The following is a 23,394-nucleotide window of genomic DNA, read 5'->3' on the forward strand; positions in this document are numbered from 1 at the left end:
ATCACGACATTGGACTTCCAGCAGAATGAATCCTAGCCACATTCTACAGACCCCACCCTGCTTTCACTGGCCCAGTAAAATTCCAGCCAGAGTTTCCCTCCCTCTCTGATAAATGTTCTCCTTGTTCTTTCTGATGAATGTCCCTTCTGTCAAATATTTTCCATTCCAATCCTTCTGTTCTCTAATGATTCTTCTCTGACAGGTCATAGAGAGATACAGCACCGAAACAGGCCCTTCAGCCCACCAAGTCCACACCAACCATCAACCACCCATTTATACTAATCCCATTTTCCCTCACATCCCCACCTTCCCTTAATTCTCCTACCCACCTACCTACACTAGGGGCAATTTTTACAATGGCCAATTTACCTATCAACCTGCAAGTGTTTGGCATGTGGGTGGAAACCCACACAGTCACAGGGAGAACTTGCAAACACACAGTACCAGAACCGAATCCGGGTTGCTGGAGCTGTGAGGCTGCAGTGCTAACCACTGTGCCACCTTCTCTCTGTATTTCCTTCTCTGACAATTACTTCCACCTCACTTTCTCAGTTGCTTCCATCTAACAGATGTGACCCCTTCCCTCTCAGACAAATGTTGCTGCTCTCAGGTCTGTTCTCGGTCACAGAAACTATTTCTGACACACAGATGTCCCTCCCTCTCTGAAGACCATTTTCTCCCCTCTTTGACAGCTGTTTCCCCCGACAGTTGCCTCATCCAAAGACAGATGCTCCCCTTTCCGCCAAATGTTTGCTCTCCTTTACCTGGATAGGGCTCGACTGCCAAAAAGTTGCAAAGATTCGAGCCGGTGGACATTCGTCGTTACTCAGCTGTTTAACGATTTCCAGCCCAATACCGCTGTTCGCGCCGGTAATTAAAACAGACTGAATCTTCAACCCCGCCATGGTCAACCTGAAATAGATACGAACAGTGTCCACACCTTGACTCCTGGCACAGTTCTAGCAGCAGTAGCACACCTCTCCAAACAATACACTTTTCAGTGCGCCCAGCACGCCTTCAATCATATTGATCGACAAAACCCAAAGAAAGTGGCGTTTGAATCAAAGTATGCCTGAGAGGAAGTGGTTATAAAACTGTACAGAGGCCAGCTCTACCTGGAACACTGTTCAGTTTAGACCACCAGTGGGATATTCAAATTCTGAAGGCCAAGCAGAAAACAACCATCAGACTGATCCCAGCACTGATGGCTGAATAAAAGGTGAAAGACAGAACAATCTCAGGCCATTCAGCCTCCAAAGTATCAACTTGGTTCTTATAATAGACCTCCAGATTCCAAATTGGAAAGTTGTGGGTTTAAACATCTCTCCAGAAATTGGGTGCATAATCTAGATTGATATTTTGTTTCTGAAAGTGCTTCTGTTTTTTTGTTAAAAATATTTTTGAGAAATTCATAGTCAGTCAGTCAATCTGAAGAAATGTTGGACCAGTTATTTTTTCAGGAGAGTCATCAAGAGGACACTGAAGGGACTGGTTTGGCAACAATGTTTACTGGTTGTCACATGACTCAAGTTAGAAACAGAACATAAAGCCTGGTAACTGGGGGAAGATGTGTGCAGAGAAGTGACAGGACAAGCTCGGGAGCACACCTGAGAGCAGAAAACTCACAAGCTTTTGGTTGTAGTGTCAGAGTGTTTAACTTGTGAAAGGAGATAAAGTTAGCTTCTGCTGCTGAAGTGTAACGGTAGATGAGACCAGATTTTTGCTGAATGTTTAAAGAGTCAAACCTGCTAAATTAATTCTCAATGCAAGAATCCTTCTCAAAATGTCTCTAAATTCCACATTTGAAGCACTCTTCCTCCATCTTACTAGGGCTATTCCTATCTTGCCCTCCGGAGGATTTAAGCTGGTTCACGCAGCTTGAATTTGATCCAGGACACCCTCAGCTGGAGGGTCTGCATCATGGTTCAATATGGTTTTGTGAAAGGGAAATCATATTTAAATAACCTATTTAAATAACCAGGGGCGGCACAGTGGCGCAGTGGTTAGCACCGCAGCCTCACAGCTCCAGGGACCCGGGTTCGATTCCGGGTACTGCCTGTGTGGAGTTTGCAAGTTCTCCCTGTGTCTGTGTGGGTTTTCTCCGGGTGCTCCGGTTTCCTCCCACAAGCCAAAAGACTTGCAGGTTGATAGGTAAATTGGCCATTATAAATTGTCACTAGTATAGGTAGGTGGTAGGGAAATATAGGGACAGGTGGGGATGTTTGGTAGGAATATGGGATTAGTGTAGGATTAGTATAAATGGGTGGTTGATGTTCGGCACAGACTCGGTGGGCTGAAGGGCCTGTTTCAGTGCTGTATCTCTAAGCTAAGCTAAGCTATTGATGTTCTTTGAAGTAAAGTGCTGTGGATAAAGGGGAACCAGTGGATGTACTGTACTTAGATTTCCAGAAGGCATTTGATAAGGTGCCACATCAAAGGTTATTGCAGAAAATAAAAGCTCATTGTGTGGGGGTAACATATTGGCATGGATAGAAGATTGGCTAGCTAACAGGAAAGAGTACGCATTAATGGTTCATTTTCTGGTTGGCAAGATGTAATGAGTGGTGTGCCAAAGGGATCAGTGCTGGGGCCTCAACTTTTACAATTTATATAAATGCCTTGGATGAAGGGACCAAAAGGTATTGTTGCTAAATTTGCTGATGACACAAAGATAGGTAGAAAAGTAATTTGTAAAGAGGACAGAAGGAGGCTCCAAAGCGATATAGATAGGTTAAGTGGATGGACAAAGATCTGGCAGATGGAGTATAATGTGGGAAAATGTGAAATTGTCCATTTTGGCAGGAAGAATAAAAAAGCAGATTATCTAAATGGTGAGAGATTTCAGAGCTTTGAGATGCAGAGGGATCTGGGTGCCTTAGTGTATGAATCACAAAAGTACAGCAAGTAATTAGGAAAGCTAAAAGAATGTTATTGTTTCTTACGAGGGAAATTGAATACAAAAGTTGGGAGGTTATGCTACAGATATACAGGGCATTGGTGAGACCACATCTGGAGTACTGTGTACAGTATTGGTCTCCCTATTTAAAGAAGGATGTAAATGCATTGGAAGTTGTTCAGAGAAGGTTACTAAACTAATAGCTGGAATGGGTGGGTTGTCTTATGGAGGAAAGGTTGGACAGGCTAGGCTCGTATCCGTTGGAGTTTAGAAGAGTAAGAGGCAACTTGATTGAAACATAAGATCCTGAGTGGTCTTGACAGGGTGGATGTGGAAAGGTTGTTTCCTCTTGTAGGAGAATCTAGAACTCGGGGACACTGTTTAAAAGTAAGGGATCGCCCATTAAAGACAGACAGAGATGAGGAGAAATTTTTTCTCTCAGAGGGTCATGAGTCTTTGGAACTCTCTTCCTCAAAAGGTGGTGGAAACAGAGTTTTTGAATACTTTTAAGGCAGGGGTAGATAGATTCTTGATAAGCAAGGGGGTGAAAGGTTTATTGGTGGTAGGCGGGAATGTGGAGATGAGGTTACAATCAGATCAGCCATGATCTTGTTGAATCCAATTTCATTAACTGGAATTGAGCTTCCACAATTTCAAACAAAGCCTCCACTCTCAATGTTTCCGCCAAAGTTAACACATCTTTTGCAAGCAACCTGCGCCTCAAGTAGTTAGACTTGCAACTTTGTACAACTTGATCCCTGAGCTGATTATCCAAAGCATTTCCATAATTACATCCCTTAAATGCTTGGCATAATATAGTGACAAATTGCACAACAGTTTTCCCCATCTGTCTGCTTCATGTGTTCGAAAACATGTCGCTGAAATATTGCATTCATCTTCACCATATGATTATTTAATGCATCCATGGCCTTGTCATAATCATCCTGTTTCCCTGTGCCATTAAGTGTCTTGAAAGTCTCTCTCACCGATGCCCCAGCATTGTAGAACAAAGCCCTCCATTGCAATAAAAGCAAAATACCGCAGATGCTGCAAATCTGAAATAAAAACAGAATATGCTGGAAATACTCAGCAGGTCTGGCAGCATCTAAATGAAAGGTCAGACCTGTTTCTCTCTCCATAGATGCTGCCAGACCTGCTGAGTATTTCCAGAACTTTATGGCTTTATATTATATAAGCCCTCCATTGCACTTGCTGCATCGACGTCACCCCATTGTGAAACAGGCACCTGCTGTCCGCGTAAGCCTCAAACTCTTCCAGCCATGCAACCCATCGCGCACTCACTACACTGGCTTCATCATCGGGATCAACCGGATTTACACCTCTAATGCAAGCAGATGCCAATCTGCCAAAGCCATATCTGACAGCAACAGTTCAGCAACCTTATCCAATATTTTAGTTCTTGTCATCAATATCAAATCATCCAGTAATGACATTTAACAAGACTGAGACTTAACATGCTTCAGACTTTATCAGCCATTTTCACTTCCAGATACAGTCCTTCAACATGTGCTTTCATGTCAGATGACCCCCTAACTAATACAGAATGTACCTTATAGTGTCTAATGTGTGAATACCGTATCCTAATAGATGAGTACTGTTTTGCATCTAACATGCAAGTCCACATAACAGTTATCATCATGACAGTCATGAGAATTTTACACTCACTTTCCAGAAATATAGAAATTTACAGCACAGTGGAGGTCTTTTGACCCATTGTGTCAGTGTCAGCCAAAAAACAGCTATCCAGCCTAATCCCACTTGGGGTCCGTGACCTTGTATGTTACTGCACTTCAAGTGCATGTCCAAGTACTTTTTAAATGCAATGAGGGTTTTTGCCTCTATCACCCTTTCAGTTAGCGAATTTCAGCACCCTATGGGCGCAAATACTTCTCCTCCTCTCTAATCTTTTGAACAATTACTTTAAATTTATGCCCCCGCCACTGATCCCCACCCCCCCAATTATTGACCTCTGCTCATGAAAACAGATCCTTCCTATTCACTGTCTAGGCCCTTATAACTTTATACGCCTCAATTAAATTTCCCCTCAGCCTCCACTGTTCCAAGGAAAACAAACCCAACCTATCCAACCTTTTATCATAACTAAAATTCTCCAATCCTGGCAACATCCTCAGAATCTCCTCTGTGTAATCATAGCCTTCTGTAATGCAATATTCAGAATTGTACGGAGTACTCCTACAGTGGCCTAACTAGTGTTTTAAACAATTCCGGCATAACTCTCAGGTCTTATATGCTTTGGCAAATAAAAGAAACTATCCTGTATGTCTTCTGAACCACCTTACCTACCTGTTCTGCTACCTTCAGCGATCTGTGGACATGCAGACCAACCTCTGTTCCTCGACACTTCGCAGTATCCTACCATTTACTATGCATTCTCTTGCCTTGTATATCCTCCTGGAATGCATCACCTCACATCTCTCCAGACTGAATTCTATTCACCCCTTTTCTGCCCACCTGACCAGTACATTGGTATCCTCCTGTAGTGTACAACTTTCTTCCTCACTATCAAGTACGCAGCCAATTTTTGGACATCTGCAAACTTCTTAATCATTTTCCCCATATTTAAGTCTAAATCATTGATATATACCACAGAAAGCAAAGGACCTACCACTGAGCCCTGTGGAACCCCAATGAAAACAGCCTGGAGATAGAACACCTGGTGACAATTATCCTTTGCTTCCTACCACGGAGTTAATTTTTGATCCAGCTTGTCACTTGCCCTCGGATCCCATGGGCTTTTACCTTTCTGACCAGTTTTCCATGTGGAACCTTGTCAAAGTCTTGCTAAAAGCCATTCAGAGTACATCAAATGCATTACCCTTATTGACCTTCTTCGTTACGTCCTCAAGGAATTCAATCAAGTTAGTCAGACACAACCTTCCCCTAACAAATCTAGGCTAACTATTCTTGATGAAGCTGTACCTTTCTAAATGATTAATACTGCCCCTCAGAATTTTTTCCAATAGGTTGCCCACCATCGAGGTTAGGTTAACTGACCTGTAATTACTCAGGTCAATCCTGTTTGCCTTTTTAAACAACATTGTAAGACGTAATCTTCTACCCCTTGACAGGTTACTGTTCGAATATGAGAATTGAGAAAAATGATGAGACGACACCCAAAGTCCAAATTAAACGCTAATGGCTTTACTAGGTTTAGTAGGAATACTATCTAACAACCATAAAACAATTAAACCCAAGTCCCTTAAATTACTGACTTCTTACCAGCTGTTGCTTGGAGAATTTCTCGTTTCCCTTTATTTCAAAAGAAGGCAAACTCTGACGCTATTGATCAAAAACAGTTTGTGTTACTCTCTCGCAGCTTTTCAAAACACTTTGGACTACTTAGACCAGCAAAATTAACATTTTTAAAACATGTTCAGTCTCTTATCTTTGTGTTTTCAGACATCATGGCTCCATCTTTGTGTGTACATGAAGCTTCTCCAAAGTTCCGACTCAGCATCGAAGTGCAACATAGCTTTGAATTATGTCTGTTTATTGGTTTTGACTTGATTTTTAGGACTTCAGCTTTTCGCTAAGTTGCACAGGGTTTATTTTCACCAGTGACTCTATTTATCTTTAATGAAAATGGCTTGCATCTGTTAATAGGTTACTTTAGCTCAAAAAGCCCTTTTAGCGTTCGTAATACTTGCTGATCAGATTCAGTCAGTTTTCTATGCACCTGTATACAGCATAGCTTCCTGTATTTCATTTAAACTATCGATGCTCCTGGGTTGAAGAGCCTCAAGTCTCAACCACAAATTGCAATTCAAATTATATTACCATCTCTTACATGGTACAAGGTAAGCAGTCCTCCAGTCCTCTGGCACTACACCCTATAGCCAGAGCCTCCACTATTTTCTCCCATGCTTTTCTTAGCAACCTGGGATAAATTTCATTTGGGCCTGGAAATGTATCTACATTCAAGGATGCTAAACCTCTTAACATTTCCTCTCTCATTATGTTTATCCCATCCAGTATTTCACTCCACCTCCTTAACTGCAATGTCTGCCTCTTTTGTGAAGATTGATGCAAAGTATTCCACATCTTGCACCTCCATGCAGGTTAACTTTTTGGTTTCTAATATCCCCTACTCTTTCTTAGTTATCCTCTAGCTCTTCATGTACTTACAAAACATCTCTGGGTTTTCCTTGATTTTACTTGCTAATATTTTTCCATTCCCTTTCTTGGCTTTCCTAATTTCCTTTTAATTTCACCCGGATTCCAAAAGGCATTTGATAAAGTGCTGCACAACAGACTTGTGAGAAAAGTTTTATCTCATGGAATAAAAGGGACCGTAGCAAAATGGCTACAAAATTGGCTGAGTGACCAAAACAGACAGTACTGGTTAATGGAATTTTTTCGGACTGGAGGAAGGTTTGTAGCGGAATTCCCCAAGGGTCAGTGTTAGGGCCCTTGCTCTTCCTGATTTATATTAATGACGTAGACCTTGATGTAAAAGGCACAATTTCAAAAGTTGCAGCTGATATGAAACTTGGAAACATTGTGAAATGTAAGGAAGATAGTGTAGAACTTCACAAGGACAAAGAAAGGCTGTGGTGAAATGGGTGGGCAAGTGGCAGATGAAATTTAATGCAAAGAAGTGTGAAGTGATCCATTTTGATAGGAAGAACACAGAGAGAGAAACAAAATAAAATAAAGGGTGCAATTCAAAAGGGGTGCAGGAGCAGAGGGACCTGGATGCATATGTGCATAAATCATTGAAGGTGGCTTGAAGGACAGGCTGAGTATGCAGTTGAAAGGGACATAGAATGCAAAAGCAAGGAAGTTATGTTAAACTTCCGTAGAACACTGGTTCGGCCTCAACTGAATTATTGTGTCCGGTTCTGGGCACCACACTTTAGGAAAGATGTGAAGGCATTAGAGAGAGTGCAGAAAAGATACACAAGAATGGTTCCTGGGATGAGGAACTTCATTTACATAAGCTAGATTGGAGAAGTTGGGACTGTTTCCTTAGAAAGGAGAAGGTTGAGGGGAGATTTGATAGAGGTATTCAAAATCATGAGGGCTCTGGACAGGATAGATAGGGAAAAACTGTTCGCATTGGTGGAAGGATTGAGAACAAGAGGGCACAGATTTAAGAGAATTGGCAAAAGAAGCAATAGCGATGTGAGGAACAACATTTTTTACACAGCGAGTCTTTAGGATCCAGAATGCACTAGCCTGAGAGTGTGGTGGAGGTAGGTTCAAATCGAGGCATTCAAGAGGGAATTGGATTGTTATCTGAAAAGGAAGAATGTGCAGGGCTGCGGGGAGAAGGCCGGGCAGTGGCACTAGGTAAATTGCTCTTTTGTAGAGCCAGCGCAGACACAATGGCCTGAATGGCCCATCTGAACTGTAACAATTCTGTGATTCTCTAGGCTTTCTGCAGTATTGAGCTCTTGGCATCTGACATAAGCTTCCCATTTTTGCCTCATCTTACCCTGTATGCTCCTTGACATCCAAGCTGCTCCAGATTTGGAAGTCCCCCATTTTCCTTATGTGAATATAATTGTTCCGAACCTTCACTATTTCCCCCTTTGAATGCCTCCCACTGCACTGACTCTGGGGATTTACCTGCAAGTAACTGTGGCTCTTTTGCTAAATCACATCTCAATTTAGTAAAATTGGCTTTTCATCAATTGAAAACTTTTACTCCTATTCTATCTTTGTCCTTCTCCAAAAACTATACTAAAACTCACTGAATTATGATCACTACCACCAAAATGCTCTCCCAGGCCTTCCTGTACAACTACAACACCGGCATCTACCCAACAATATGGAAAATTGGCCTGGTATGCCTAATCCACAAAAAGCAGGGCAAATCCAATCCAGCCAATTACTGCCCCATCAGCCTCTCGATCATCAGCAAAGAGATGGAAGTCATCGAAGTGCTATCAAGCATCACTTACACAACAATAACCTGTTCACTGACACTCAGTTGGGTTCTGCCAGTGCCATTTGGCTCTTGACCTCATTAAAGCCTTGGTCCAAGCATGGACAAAAGAGCTGAACTCAAGAGGTGAGGTGAGGTGAGAGTGATTGTCCTTGATATCAAGGCAGCATTTGACCGAGCGTGGCATCAAGGAGCCCTAGCCAAACTGAAGTCAATGGGAATCAGGGGGAAAACTCACAACTGGTTGGAATCATACCTATGTTACGACCGAGGCAGGAGGACTGCACTGTTTATTCTAGTTCCACTTCTTCAAAAGGTCACAACATATATTTAAATTTTATCCTTTTTGATTTGGCATCCCAAATATGTATAGATGGCTGTCACTGGGATCTTCCTAGAACAGTTCTTGACGGGTGACATTGAAGATCAGTTTGGGCAGGCTTTCCAGGAAAACAATGCAGCAACTGAGGTTTCAGGCAGTTTCTTACACTTGCTTCTCAGCTTCTCAAGAGATGGAAAAAATGGCAGGCTTTTTTCAAAGAGCTGGAACAGACTGAGCTGGGTGACGCTCTCTTGGCAAGATTTTTCCAACTGTCTTTACAAACCATTGTCCATATCCCAACTTACTGTCCAAAGGGAAACCATGAGTCAAGCCTCCTGACCCCTATAAATCTTGACCTGTCACTTCTCTAAACATCTTCCCCAAGTCAAAAACAACCCCTGCTGGGTAATTATTTGAAGACAGGTGCCTTCCAGTAACTGGTTACAGTCCAGACCTCTCAGTGACCTTTTTAAATAAAACACATCCCTGGACTCCTTTTCAGTTGAAAACTACAAATCTTCAAAATGTAACTAAAAAATGGAAACACTCATAACACGAACATATGTACATACGAATTACTTAACACAAAAGGAAGACGGTTGTGGTTGTTGGAGGCCAATCCTCTCAGCTCCAGGACATCCTTGCAGGAGTTCCCTCAGGGAAGTGTCCTAGGCCCAACCATCTTCAGCTGCTTCATCAATGACCTTCCATCCATCATAAGGTCAGAGGTGGGGATGTTCGTTGATGATTGTACTCACTCTACAGTACCATTCGCAACTTTTCAGATACTGAAGCAGTCCATGTCCACACGCAGCAAGACATGGACAATATTCATGCTTGGACAGGCTTCCACACAAGTGGAAGGCAATGACAATCTCCAACAAGAGAATTTAACCATCTCCCCCCTTGATATTCAACGGCATTATCATCGCTGAATCTCCCACTATCAACATCCTCGCGTTACCATTGACCAGAAACTGAACTGGAACAGCCACATAAATATTATGGCTACAAGAGCAGGTCAGAGGCTGGGAATTCTGAGGTGGGTAACCCACCTCCTGACTTCCCAAAGCTGGTCCACCATCTGCAAGGCACAAGTCAGGAGTGTAACGGAATACTCTTCACTTGCCTGGATGAGTGTGGCTCCAACAACACTCAGGAAGCTCGACACCATTGAGGACAAAGCAGCCCATTGGATCGGCATCCCATCCACCACCTTAAACATTCACTCCCTCCTAGACCAATGCACAGTGTGTACCATATACCAGATGCACTGCAGCAACTCCATCAACAGCACTGTCCAAACCCACAACCTCTTTCACCTAGAAGGACAAGGGCAGCAGACACATGAGAACACCATCTGCAAGTTTTCCTCCAAGCCACACACCATCTTGACATGGAAATATATTGCTGTTCCTTCACTGTCACATAGGAACATAGGAAATGGGAGCAGGAGTAGGCCATTCAGCCCGTCAAGCCTGCTCCGTCATTCAAACAGATCATGGCTGATCATCTATCTCTACATCATTTTTCCTCACTATCCCCATATCCCTTGATATCATTAGTATCCAGAAATTTATGATCACAAAATGATCACTAACAGCACTGTGGGTGTACCCACACCAGATGAACTGCAGCAGTTCAAGGCAGCTCAGCACCACCTTCTCAAGGGCAATTAGTGATGTGCAACACTGCTGGGCTTGCCAGTGATGCCCACATCCCATGAAATGAATAAATGAATAAAAAGGTGCCATCATCCCTCAGTCATGTTTCCGACAAGGCCATGATGTCAATCTAATCATCCAATAAGCTCATGATTGCAAGAGCTTTGTTCACAAATGAACAGACATATTGCAGGGGGATGTGGAGAGGAGAGGTGAGAGCTGGACCACCGGCAGAGTCCACAGGATCAGCACTGGGAAGGGTGAGTTTTACAGGGAGCAGATTGACAAGGTCAGCCGTTTATTAGACTACTATCTGAAACTTAACAGAAATAAACCCAAGACTTAACCTTGATCTGGTCACAAAATACTCACCAATCAGCTCCTTTCCTTGTGTTTAGGGATTTGTACCTCTCTCTCTCTGACACTTGTACTCCCTTACCTCCAAGCTCTCTGATTCATGAACTAACTGATTAGTTGCTAAGAATACTAAACACACAAATGCGTAACCTATATACTTGTCTTTAAACCCTTTGGTTCTGTTCTCCCTCCTTCTGTTCTGACTGCGATGTCACTCTGACAACTTTTTTTGATTTCTCCTGTGTTTGATTTGTTCTGCTCCTACTCCTTTATATCTGGCCTCCAAACATCTTGGCATGCTACTTTTTAAATAAAAGCTTTTCTTTGAAAGCTGTCCAAAAGTAAAGGTTCATAAAGGTATAGGAGATAGCAAGCAGGATAGAAAATAGTCAACAACATTTGAGACAATGGGTAATGAGATAGTAAATGGGCTAAAAAAAAGGTCCAGAACAATACTTCAAACTAAACTGTGACAATAAGACATGGAAAACCAGTTCAAACAAATAAATGAATATGGCACTGATGTCAAGATGTTCTTCTTTGCAAATAATTATCAACACAGAAAGGTAAAAACCCTGGACTTATTTAAGACTCTGCTGAATGATGTGTTGAACATGGCGGGGTTGGGGGTTTGCTTCTGGCAGGTTGAAATGTTGGGTCTTTCTGGATAGATCAACGAAGGATTTAATGGCTTTCCTATCTGTATGTTTAATGCTACGCTTAGCCCCTTCTCATGGCAGGTCTTGAACCGGTTTCAAAGTAAGGCTTCTAGGAATTCATTATTTTGTTGATATACACTGGGTATATTTAGTGAACTGCAGACTTCTCATGTTGAGATTGTTACTTTGGGACTTAGCAGCTGTGGTGGTTTTTGAGAGCCTGGTTGTGAAGGAAGAGGACGTTGATTTCAGACTCATGGAAGTGGCATCCTCAGACCCTCCTGCCAGTGGAAACAGTTTCTCATTATTTCCTCAATTAAAATCCTTCAAAGTGTTGAACACTTCTATTGAATCTCCCTTTAACCTTCTCTGCTCTAAGGAAAACAATTCCAGCTTCTCTAGTCTCTCCATGTAACTCATCCTTGCGACCATTCTAGTAAATCTCCTTTGCACTCTCCAAGGCCTTATCAACTTGTCCCACCACCTTCAAAGATTTGTGTATGAGGTCCATTTGAGTGTCAGAGAACCAGCCATTTACATGTTTGTCACGCAATCGTGAACAAATTAAACCTGTTCTCAACTTTGGTTCAGCCCTTTCTTTTTATCATACACATTTCTGTCCAGAGCTACATAGCACAAAATGCAAAACATGTGATCTGTTTTGTGCAGTATAATGTAATAAAGGGTTGTTACTTGGCATAATATGTAAATAGATTGTGAGCATCATCACAGGAAGTCATGTAATGTAATCTATACAGAACCTTGTTCAGAGTTGTAATGGAAGCCTTAGATGCAAGCCCTGTGTAAATAAACCCCTATTACTGTAACCATCAGACTCATATATTCTGTACTAAACCTTAATAGTTATCAGATTATAATGGTGGCAGCGGTAAACTAAAGAGAAGATGGAGAAATCTTTGCCCTTACCGGAGAACTTCGAAAAAGTAGCTGGACTGAACCAAGCCGAGGCGTGGCCAAAATTGGTCCAGAGGTTTGTAAGGTATCACACTGCATTGGGTCTCACGCAGAAGCCAGACAAGGAGAAGGTCAGTACGTTATTGTTTGCAATGGGGGGGAGGGGGGATGTGCAGACGACATCCTCATTAATCAAGGCATAGATGAAGAGAAGGCTTCTTATGAAGAAGTTATTAAGGCACTTGAGACTTACTTTAATGGAAGGAAAAATGTCAGCGCCAAATTTAGTAAGGGTACCCAGCAGAAAGGGGAGAGCATTGATTCATTAATCAATGATTTGTACAAACTTGCAGAGCATTGCGAATGCTGCAGCTTATGGGAAGAACTGATTAGAGACAGGATTGTGGTCAGTGGTAGTCGTCAGTGTGTAGATCCTTTCGGATCATCTGTAGTTGAGGGCTGATCTCACTTTAACCAAAGCAATTCAGTTGAGCAGGCAAGCAGAGGTCAGAAAGTTTAACCAATTTGTTATTTGAGGAGACAGGGAGAGTTCGATCGAGAGTAGTAGACACCATTGAATTTGTTAAGAAATCAAAAAGGGAAAATGGCGGTAAAAGGTGGGAAGAGCATCTTGAGGTAACAGCAACCAATTGCAGTAGGTGTGGCCGAGTAAGGCACAAGTAGGAAAACTGCCCAGCCAGAGAAACTGAGTGTTTTTCATGCAAAAAGGGATACTTTCAATCAGAGTGTCGCAGTAAAAAAGCAGCATTGCAAATAATTAAAAGGAAATCCCAAGAGAACAAAAAAAATGTTAAAGAAATACATGATGTACAAAGTGTGGAAATATCGTTTTTAGTGGAAATCCAGGAAACAAGTGAGAATTGCTGGATGGCAGAAATTCTTGTGGAAGACAACAAGACTAATTTTAAACTGGATTTAGGGGTAGCAGTTTCAGTACTAACAGACAGAGAACCGTGGCTGAAAAAGAAAACTCTCAAACCAACAGGTAAAAAATTATATGGGCCTGGAGGCATCTGGTTGAAGGTCATAGAAGAGTTAAAAACAACACTGAGTTACCGGGGAAAGGAAATTCCTGAGACCTGACATGAAATTAAAAATCAAAGTTGTTCCCTTCTAAGTAGGAAGGCTTGCAACTCATATATAGAGTGGAAGAGCTTGAATCTAAAGAAGAGCAGTCTAGAAATTTTAGACTTGAATTCCCAAAATTATTCAGAGGATTGGGGAAGTTAAAAACAGCATACCACATCACTCAGAGAAATGAAGCAAAGCCAGTGTGTTTGTATACACCTAGGAAAGCTCCACATCTACTCCTAGAGAAAATTAAAAAGGAAATTGAATTAATGGCAAATCAAGGAGTCATTTCACCTGTAACAAAACCTACGGGATAGTGCTCAGGTATGGTTCGAATGAAGAAACCGAATGAATCTATTCAAATTTGTGTTAACCTCACCCAAGTGAATAAGGCAGTGGAAAGAGAAATATATCCAATGTCATCAGTAAATCAGAGTTTGGCAAAGCTAGGGAAGAGCTCAATTTTCACTAAATTAGACACTAACAGTGGATTTTATCACTTGTCATTGGATGAGGAATCCAAGCTCTTAACATTCATAATACCATTTGGAAGATTCTGTTTTAGCAGATTACCATTCGAAATTACGTCAGCATTGAAGATCTTTCAAAGGATTAGATGGAATCATTTGCCATATGGACAACGTCTTAATTCATGGAGTCAATCAGAAGGAACACGATACAAGAGTGAGAGCAGTACTACGGAGATTGGAAGAAGCAGGTCTCACATTGAACAAGAAATGTGTTTTTCCCAATAACACGATTTCTTGGACCTCGAATAGATAGGTCCAGTATTAGAGCAGATCCACAAAAGACAAAAATGATAAAGGACTTCTCAGAGCCTAAAAATGAACAACAGAGCTTCAGAGGTTTATGGGAATGGTGAATCAAATACAGAAATTTCTACCAACTTTAGCCATGATCAATGAGCCATTACAACAATTGTTGAAAAACAACAATGTTTGGTGTTGGAAAGAAGCCCAAGAATTCTTTAAAAAAAAATCAAAAAAATGCTAGTATCATCAGAAGTGTCAGCACATTACAACCTAAAGCTATTCACCATCATAGCTGCGGATGCATCATCTATGGGAATGGGAGCAGTCCTATTTCAAGTGCAGAGAGATGGGAGACGCAGACCTGTATATTTTGCTTCTCGTTCATTAATAGAAACCGAGCAGAGATATGCAGTAATAGAAGAGGAAGCATTGGCAGCAATTTGGGCATGTCAATTCAAAATCGAAACAGATCCTAAACTGGTGCTTACTCTATTTAACTCAAAGGAGCTTGTGAAATTACCTCCAAGAGTACAGAGGTTTAGGTTGCGTTTGATGAGATTTGATACGAAAACTGAATACGTTCCAGGAAAACAACAGATCACAGCAGATGCCTTATTATTTATTTCAACAGCAGGGCCAGAAAAAGTAGACATTTTTCTTCTCGAAGAAGTAGAAGTTTTGCTTGGACGACGACAACAACTTTACCTGCTACAGCTCAGAAACTAAATGAGATTAGGAATGTGCAGTAAACAGACAAAGTATGTGCAAAATTCAGGGAATATTGCTTGAATGGATGGCCACTGTACATACCAGATACGACCATACAAGCAGAAGTAGGCCATTCAGACCTCTAGCCTGCTCTGCCCCATTCAATAAGATCATGGCTGATGTGTTTGTGTCTTGAATTCCATACTCCCATCTACCCCCGATAATCTTTGATTCCCTTGGCTAACAAGAATCTATCTACCTCCGCCTTAAAAATATTCAAGTCCCCGCCTCCACCACCTTCTGAAACAGAGAGTTCCAAAGTCGCACAACCCTCAGACAGAAAAAATTGCTCCTCATCTCTATCCTAAAAGGGCGACCTCTAATTTTAAAACAGTGCCCCCTAGTTCTGGACTCCCCCACAAGAGGAAACATCCTTTCCACATCCACCTTGTCAAGATTGTTCACAATCTTATATATTTCAATCAAATCTCCCCGCACTCTGGTAAACTCCAGTGAAAACAAGCCCAGTCTGTCCACCCTTTCCTCACAAGACAACCCGCTTGTTCTAGGTATCAATCTAGTAAAACTTACTCTGAACCGCCTCCAACGCATTCACATCCTTCCTTAAATAAAGGAGACCAAAACGGCACATGGTATTCAAGATGTGGTCTCAGCAATGCCCTGTATAACTGAAGCATAACATCCCTACTTTCCTTTTCAACACATAACCCTGTTCTAAGGCAGTATGACAAACAGAGAGGTCATCTAAGCATTGTTGATGATTTACTGATCTACGATGAGAGAATAGTTATCCCTAGAGTCTTGAGATTACAGATCTTGGAGAGATTACACCAAGGACATTTGGGAATTACCATGTGCAGAGCCACAGCAAGACATTCAGTATGGTGGCCTGGTATATCGAAAGAAATTAAAGAGATGATATTGAGATGTATCACGTGTGCTATCAATCGTCAGGAGTTGAAAGAACCACTCATGTCATCTTCTTTTCCGTCTAGACCATGGGAGCATCTAGGAATGAACCTTTTTAAGCATAGACGTAAAATGTCTCTAATAGTAATCGATTATTATTCAATGCGGATTGAAATTAAACAACTACAAGGTCAAAGTTCAGCAGCTGTAATCACATCCTTAAGAGAAATGTTTGTTGCGCATGGAATTCCAGACATTCTAATATCTGACAATGGAATGCAATTTGCGAATGAATGCTTCAGAGACTTTACAGAAGTCTACGGCTTTGTTAATATCACTAGTTTGCCGAGGGACCCTCAAGCTAATGTTGACGTAAAGAGAGGTGGAAGGACTGTGAAGACGTTGTTAAAAAAGAATGAAGATCTTCAGCTAGCACTTCTAAGTTATTGATCGATACCACTTCAGAATGGTTAAGCCCCATGTGAATTGTTACATAGGAACATAGGACTTAGAAGCAGGAGTAGGCCATTCGGCCCCTCAAGCCTGCTCCACCATTCGATAAGATTATGACTGATCTGGTTGTGGTCTTAACTCCACTTTCCTGTCTGCCCCCCATAGCCCTTGACTTCCTTGTAAATCTATCTAACTCAGTCTTGAATAAATTCAATGACCCAGCCTCCACTGCTTTCTGGGGAAGAGAATTCCACAGACTATTCCAATGACCCTTTGCGAAAAAAAATTCTCCTCATCTCCATCTTAAAAAGGAGACCTCTTATTCTTAAACTGTGTCCCCTATTTCTAGGGGCGGCACAGTGGCGCAGTGGTTAGCACCGCAGCTTCGCAGCTCCAGGGACCCGGGTTCGATTCTGGGTACTGTCTGTGTGGAGTTTGCAAGTTCTCCCTGTGTCTGCGTGGGTTTTCTCCGGGTGCTCCGGTTTCCTCCCACAAGCCAAAAGACTTGCAGGTTGATAGGTAAATTGGCCATTATAAATTGTCACTAGTATAGGTAGGGAAATATAGGGACAGGTGGGGATGTTTGGTAGGAATATGGGATTAGTGTAGGATTAGTATAAATGGGTGGTTGATGTTCGGCACAGACTCGGTGGGCCAAAGGGCCTGTTTCAGTGCTGTATCTCTAATCTAATCTAGTCTCCCCCACAAGAAGAAACTTCCTCCCAGTATCCACTCTATCAAGTCCCATCAGGATCTTATATGTTTCAATAAGATCGCCTCTCATTCTTCTAAACTCCAATGGGTATAGGCCCAACCTGTTCAACCTTTCTTCATAAGATAAACCCTTCAACCCTGGAATTAGTCGAGTGAACCTTCTCTGAACTGCTTCTAATGCAATTATATCCTTTTTCAAATAAGCAGACCAACACCGTACACAGATGTGGTCTCACCAAGGTCTTGTACAGCTGCAGCAAAACTTCCCTACTTTTATATTCGATTCCCCTTGCAATAAACGGCAACATTCCATTTGCTTTCCTAATCACTTGCTGTAACTGCATATTAACCTTTTGTGATACATGTACCAGGACACTCAGATCCCTCTGTACCATGAGTTCTGCAATCTCTCTCCATTTAAATTGTATACAGCTTTTCTATTCTTCCTGCCAAAGTGGACAAGTTCACATTTTCCCACATGATACTCCATCTGCTAAATTTTTGCCCACTCACTTAACCTACCTCTTGACAACTTATTTTCTTCCTATCTTGGTGTCATTAGCAATGTTAGCTACCATACATTCGGTTCCTTCACATAAATTGTAAATAGTTGAGGCCCCAGCACTGATCCCTGTGGCACTCCACTAGTTACAACCTGAAAAAGACCCATTTATCCCTATTCTCTGCTTCCTGTTAGCTAACCAGTCCTTTATCCATGCTAATGTTACCACAATATCATGTGCTCTTATCTTGAGTGACACCTTATCAAATGCCTTTTGGAAATCCATGTACACACATCTAGAGGTTCTCCTTTATCCACCTTTTATTGTTACTCCCTTGAAGAACTCTAATAAACAAGTCAAACATGATTTCCCTTTCACAAAACCATGTTGACTCTGTCTGATCCCATGATGATTTTCTAAGTATCCTGCTATAACCTCCTTAATAATAGATTCTAGTAATGTCAATGGGAAGAAGGTTGAAGACACACCTTCCTACTCTTCCAAGTACATTCAAGCCACAAGTAAGTGCAGAAGGCTTGGAAAAAGTGAGGGAGAGAGGGGATAGAGAGCGGTTGAATCAATCAGAAAATTGAGAGATCTCAGAACCAGAAACTTATCAGACATCCAACGTGGGGAATCAAATTGGGTTGGAGACCAAAATCGGTATGAAGTGATAGACATATCATCATATCTACGAACATACTTTGTCCAAACTGACCAAGCAATGATGAGAAGAAACAGAAGGTCATTGGTGATGATACCAAAGAAGCAGCAAATACAAGGGGAGCAATCATCTCAAAGGTTTGCCGAAGTAATGATACTGCAATCAGCCATCAACCCAGAGGAAAACCCACATGAAGAATTTGAGTCATCCAAGAGTTCTACTCAAGCACTGCAGAATCAGGAGGAGGAACTAGAAGACTCAAAATTTCAAACCCCTTTGAAAGAAAGAACGTGTAATGGCAGACTTGTAAAAACGTCACAGCAGTTATCAATCTGAAAAGAGAAGTCAGAGACTTGGTGGGGGGAGATGTAGTATAGTGTAGTACAGGGCTGTTACTGGGCAAAATATATAAATAGACTGAGTATCATCACAGGAAGTGATGTAATGTAATCTGTACAGAACCTTGTGCAGAGTTGTAGTGGAAGCCTTAGATGCAAGACATGTGTAAATAAACTTCTGTTACTTTAACCGTCAGACTCTTAAATATTCTGTACTAAGCCTTAATAGTTATCAGAATATTATATCTGGTACAGAACATTCTGCTGCAGCTGCCTAGCTCGGTCATGCGAACAATACCCTGTCACAATTTAAAATATTACCAACTACTCACCACTTATTGTATGAGTGCACACTGAACTTTCAGACATTAACTATTTGCTGCACGCATGTGCTGCCTTCTGCATTATCGCATTGGTACAGGAACATAGGAGCAGGAGTAGGCCATTCAGCCCATCGAACCTGCTCCGCCATTCAATACGTTCATGGCTAATCATCCATTTCAATGCCTTTTTCCCCCCCACACTATCTCCATATCCCTTTAGGTCATTGGTATTTAGAAATCTGTCAATCTCTACTTTAAACATACGCACAGCCCTCTGGGGTAGAGAATTCCAAAAATTCACAATCCTCTGAGTAAAGAAATTTCTCCTCATCTCTGTCCTAAGTAGCTGGAATATATTCTCATTAAAGACAAACCTGCTTGATGTGAAAGCCTATACAAGGACCAGATACTGGGGATGGGGATTTTAACACTTTACCTACGTGTTGAAAATTGGGCAGGTGGGCAGTTAAAGTTTCCCAGGTCAGTTACCTGCCATTGAAATTTGGAACAAACCTATCGCGCCATGGAATCCTTAATGTAGGAAGGAATGTCCTGCCTGAAAAATGAAGGTGCACAGCACCTCCGTCATCATTTTTCTGGGTTTATGCTACACAAACAATCCAAGAGAAGTGACTAGAGAAAGTGGGTTTCTGAAAAAAAAAGAGGCTGCCAGCAAACTCAGACCTTCAGAAAAGTTTCAAATGTGTTTGGTCCAGCAAGGAGAATAGTGGAGTCCCACTTAGTTTATATTCCTAATGTGCATTTCACTTTGCTAGACTCACTGCACTTTGTCTACATTAAGTAACATTTCCACTCACCAGCACATTTTCAGTCTGCTGATAGTGTCTGATTTGCCCATTCCCTGTTCTCTAATATCCCTCAACTAAACTTAGCATCATTATCAGCATCATTTGCAAATGGCAACTTTGTTTCTGACCCTTCCGTAGGTTATTTATGTTCATTTATGCAGCTGTCAATCAATGTCACTGCCCTTAGGTTGGAGGCCTATCCTATGCTGCAATACCACTTACTTCTTGACATGCTGGGCACATTGAATAGTATGACCGCTTAACCAGCAAAGTGTCCTTGTTGTATAATGTGGGTCAGCTCTGACAATAGCATAAGGATGGGTTTGCAGATGACTGGCCCTCTCTCAGAATAAATAACCGGTTAAGAAGTTAGATCATCACTGTGTGAGTCAAATGAACTTGCACCTTTCCCCGGCGGTTCATCTTCTGCTGATAAGGACTCTTGTACAATTTTTGTTGTTAACCCTGACATACTACTGAGGGGGGACATGATTGAGGTATATAAATAAATGAGGGGCATTGATAGGTTAGATAGGAAGAAACTTTTTCCCTTAGCGGAGGGGTCAATAACCGGGGGCACAGATTTAAGGTAAGGGGCAGGAGGTTTAGAGGGGATTTGAGGAAAAAGATTTTCACTCAGAGGGTGGTTGGAATCTGGAACGCACTGCTTGAAGAGGTGGTAGAGGCAGGAAGCCTCACAACATTTAAGAAGTATTTAGATGAGCACTTGAAACGCCATAACATACAAGGCTACAGGCCATGTGCTGGAAAATGGGATTTGAATAGTTAGGTGCTTGATGGCCAGCACAGACACGATGGGCCTGTTTCTGTGCTGTATAACTATGACTCTAACATACAGGTTAAAAAATAAATCAACACTTTTACAACCGAGGCGGGAGTAGTGCACTGTCTTTTCTAGTTCCCCTTCTCCACAGGTCACAACATATATTTAAATGTTTACTCGGTTACTGTTACAGCCAATCATATACTTTACTTTTCATCCCAGAATAAAATATAGCAACCAGGTTTCTTTAACAAACAACACAATTATCAGTTTATTATAAAACAAGACTTAACCAGAAACAAAGCAAAGCATTAACACACTGATTAAAATATGTAAGTTCCCTTTTTAAAAATTCCCCAATTACATTCGTGCACACTGGGAAAAAAGTACATAAATTTACTCTGCAGCGGCCAGTTACAAAAGACAAAAGAAAACTACTTTGGACAAATACTTGCTAATTCTTGACGAAAAATGAAAGAAGGTATGGAAGGAAGCCAGTTGTCCCTGTTACGGCCAGGTGAGGAGGGGGTCTCAGGCTCTCCTCTTGCCTTCCCTCTTATTTGACCACAACAGGGTTTATTTCTTTTTTTTTATATAAAAACAGTGGCTGTGCTGACCACCTCAGTGAGCGTTTTACCTTTTTCCTTTACTGTGATTGTGAAAGAACCAATCGGACAGGTTTTCTTGAGTTTAAACAAGAAAGAGGTAAGTTTATTACACCTAACACTCTAACCTGATTGAAAAATAGTAAAAATACACTACACATTCACGCAGACATTCTCACATGAATCACACGCATATACAAATGGATTACAGGAGGGAAATAGATTTGGTGGTTGGATTAAAGTTCAGAATAAATGGAATTTTCATACTTCTGTCAAGTGGATGATCCAATAGTCCTCTGTTGAAGCTCTGTTCTTGAAGTTCTTGGTTGGTCAAAGTGTATTTTGGTCGGCTTGGCTTTGCTCAGGGTTTTCCTGAAGGCAGAATCTATAGTTGGCTCTCTTCCCCTGGTTGATGGCTGTAGCAGCCTGTAGGCTTGGAGGATCCCCCTGTCACAGATGATTTTCAAACTTGATGTTTTCTGGGGAGAGGGAGAGAAAGGGAAGCACAGCTTTCTGCTGCTGCACTCTCAGTTACTGCTTGTCTTCTGTCTGTCTAACAAAACTTCTAGTTTCTTCAGAGATGGACAGATTGTCACATGGTTCTCTCAATCCCCTTTGTTTTTAATGAAGTTTTCTGGAATTGTCTAATGAAATTCAAGGTTCTACTTGCCCCAGGATGCCCATTACCACTGTGGGGGGAGGGGGGCGGGTTGGCTCTTTCAAAGTCAATGTGTAAGGATGGCCTTGACTGTCGTGTTAATAAAGCCATTTCAGGTAATTAAATCACTTAGAGCAAGCCATTGTTGTGGTTGGGCTTCTTGTTGGACTTTTTTGTCTCCAGTTCAATCTCCTGGTATTTCAGATGTAAATTGCAGTGGCCAACTTGGCTGCTAGTTTTTAAAGGATTTTTTTTCCCATTAAAAGTTTGATGTAAGTTTCTGACAGATGAAATTAATATTTCCCATTTGGCGTATAGGGTTTTCTAGACATCCCTTTTTTGGTCTGGTATCTGCATATACGGTGACGGGTCATTGGGATCATTTTAGAAGCAAGACGTTCTGGAGATGTTGAGAATTATTCTAGTAGGCTTTCTAGGGGAAATGTGGCATCAAGGTTTTTCTGCCAGCACACACACAAATCGCAGGATTTCTTCAGCTTTTCAAGAGCTATGCAGCACCAGGGATTTTAAACTCTCCCACACCGTATCTCGGCAGGAATTCTTCAAAGAGGTAGAGAAGGAGGTAAGCTGGGTGGTTTCTTCTTCCTTGGCAGGAAAACACCAACTGTCTTCAAACAGTTCACACCACAACTAACTGAAAAACAATATTGAAATCCCAGAAAGTCAACCTCCACAAACCTTGACATGTGCCTTCTCTGTCACCATTTTTCCTCAAGTCACCAGGGGTTCTGCTGTTTTCTGAGCCCAAATCACAGGTGGCCTCCAGCACAGGTGGCTTTCGAACAACATCTTGTCCTCAAAAAAACAAAATATTAAAAAAAGGAAGCACTTTCGTAACAGTATTGCCACAACGCTACTTCATGTTATAAGCCACTATTGAACTCTTCAGTCAGAACCCAAAAGGACATGGTTTGCATCAGTGCAGGTCTGAAGAATTAAAATGTAGGAAGCAAAAACAAGATAGACTGACTGATCAGGACTAACATGGATATCAGGGTTTTCCTCTTGTGCACTAGCCAGCTTGTGATTTTCCTCTCACTCATTTTAATGGACAGGAAAATCACAGGCAGTAAGCATGGAACTAGAAATCCTGTCCAGAGTCTATAGATTGGTGTAGCTTCACTGGCTGGTTGTACTATGTATAGGAAAGCATTATAAACAAAGCTTTTCCTTGTGTCTACTTCATTATAATTAGTTACATATTAGACAATAAATTCAAATTCCATGGTTACAATAGTAAGTCAACAGAAACAAATCATCAGTCTTACGCTGAG

At 41.6% G+C, this 23,394-nt stretch overlaps 1 protein-coding gene across 2 annotated transcripts in view; it reads right to left on the minus strand.

Moving 5' to 3' along the window:
- LOC137346493 (C-signal-like) overlaps window positions 1-23,112 on the minus strand; it is a 58,194-nt gene extending 35,082 nt beyond the window's left edge. The window contains exon 1 of one of the 2 annotated variants that reach the window (XM_068009953.1): window positions 22,799-23,112. In XM_068009953.1, coding sequence (XP_067866054.1) covers window positions 22,799-22,825 — 27 coding nt within the window. In that variant the 5' untranslated portion in view covers window positions 22,826-23,112. Of the gene's footprint in view, window positions 1-21,708 lie in introns of both variants that reach the window. The other variant, XM_068009955.1, reaches the window with a different exon arrangement.
- Between the last annotated feature and the right edge of the window lie 282 nt (window positions 23,113-23,394).

This window comes from Heterodontus francisci, chromosome 30, assembly GCF_036365525.1.
Source record: "Heterodontus francisci isolate sHetFra1 chromosome 30, sHetFra1.hap1, whole genome shotgun sequence".
NCBI lineage: Eukaryota > Metazoa > Chordata > Chondrichthyes > Heterodontiformes > Heterodontidae > Heterodontus > Heterodontus francisci.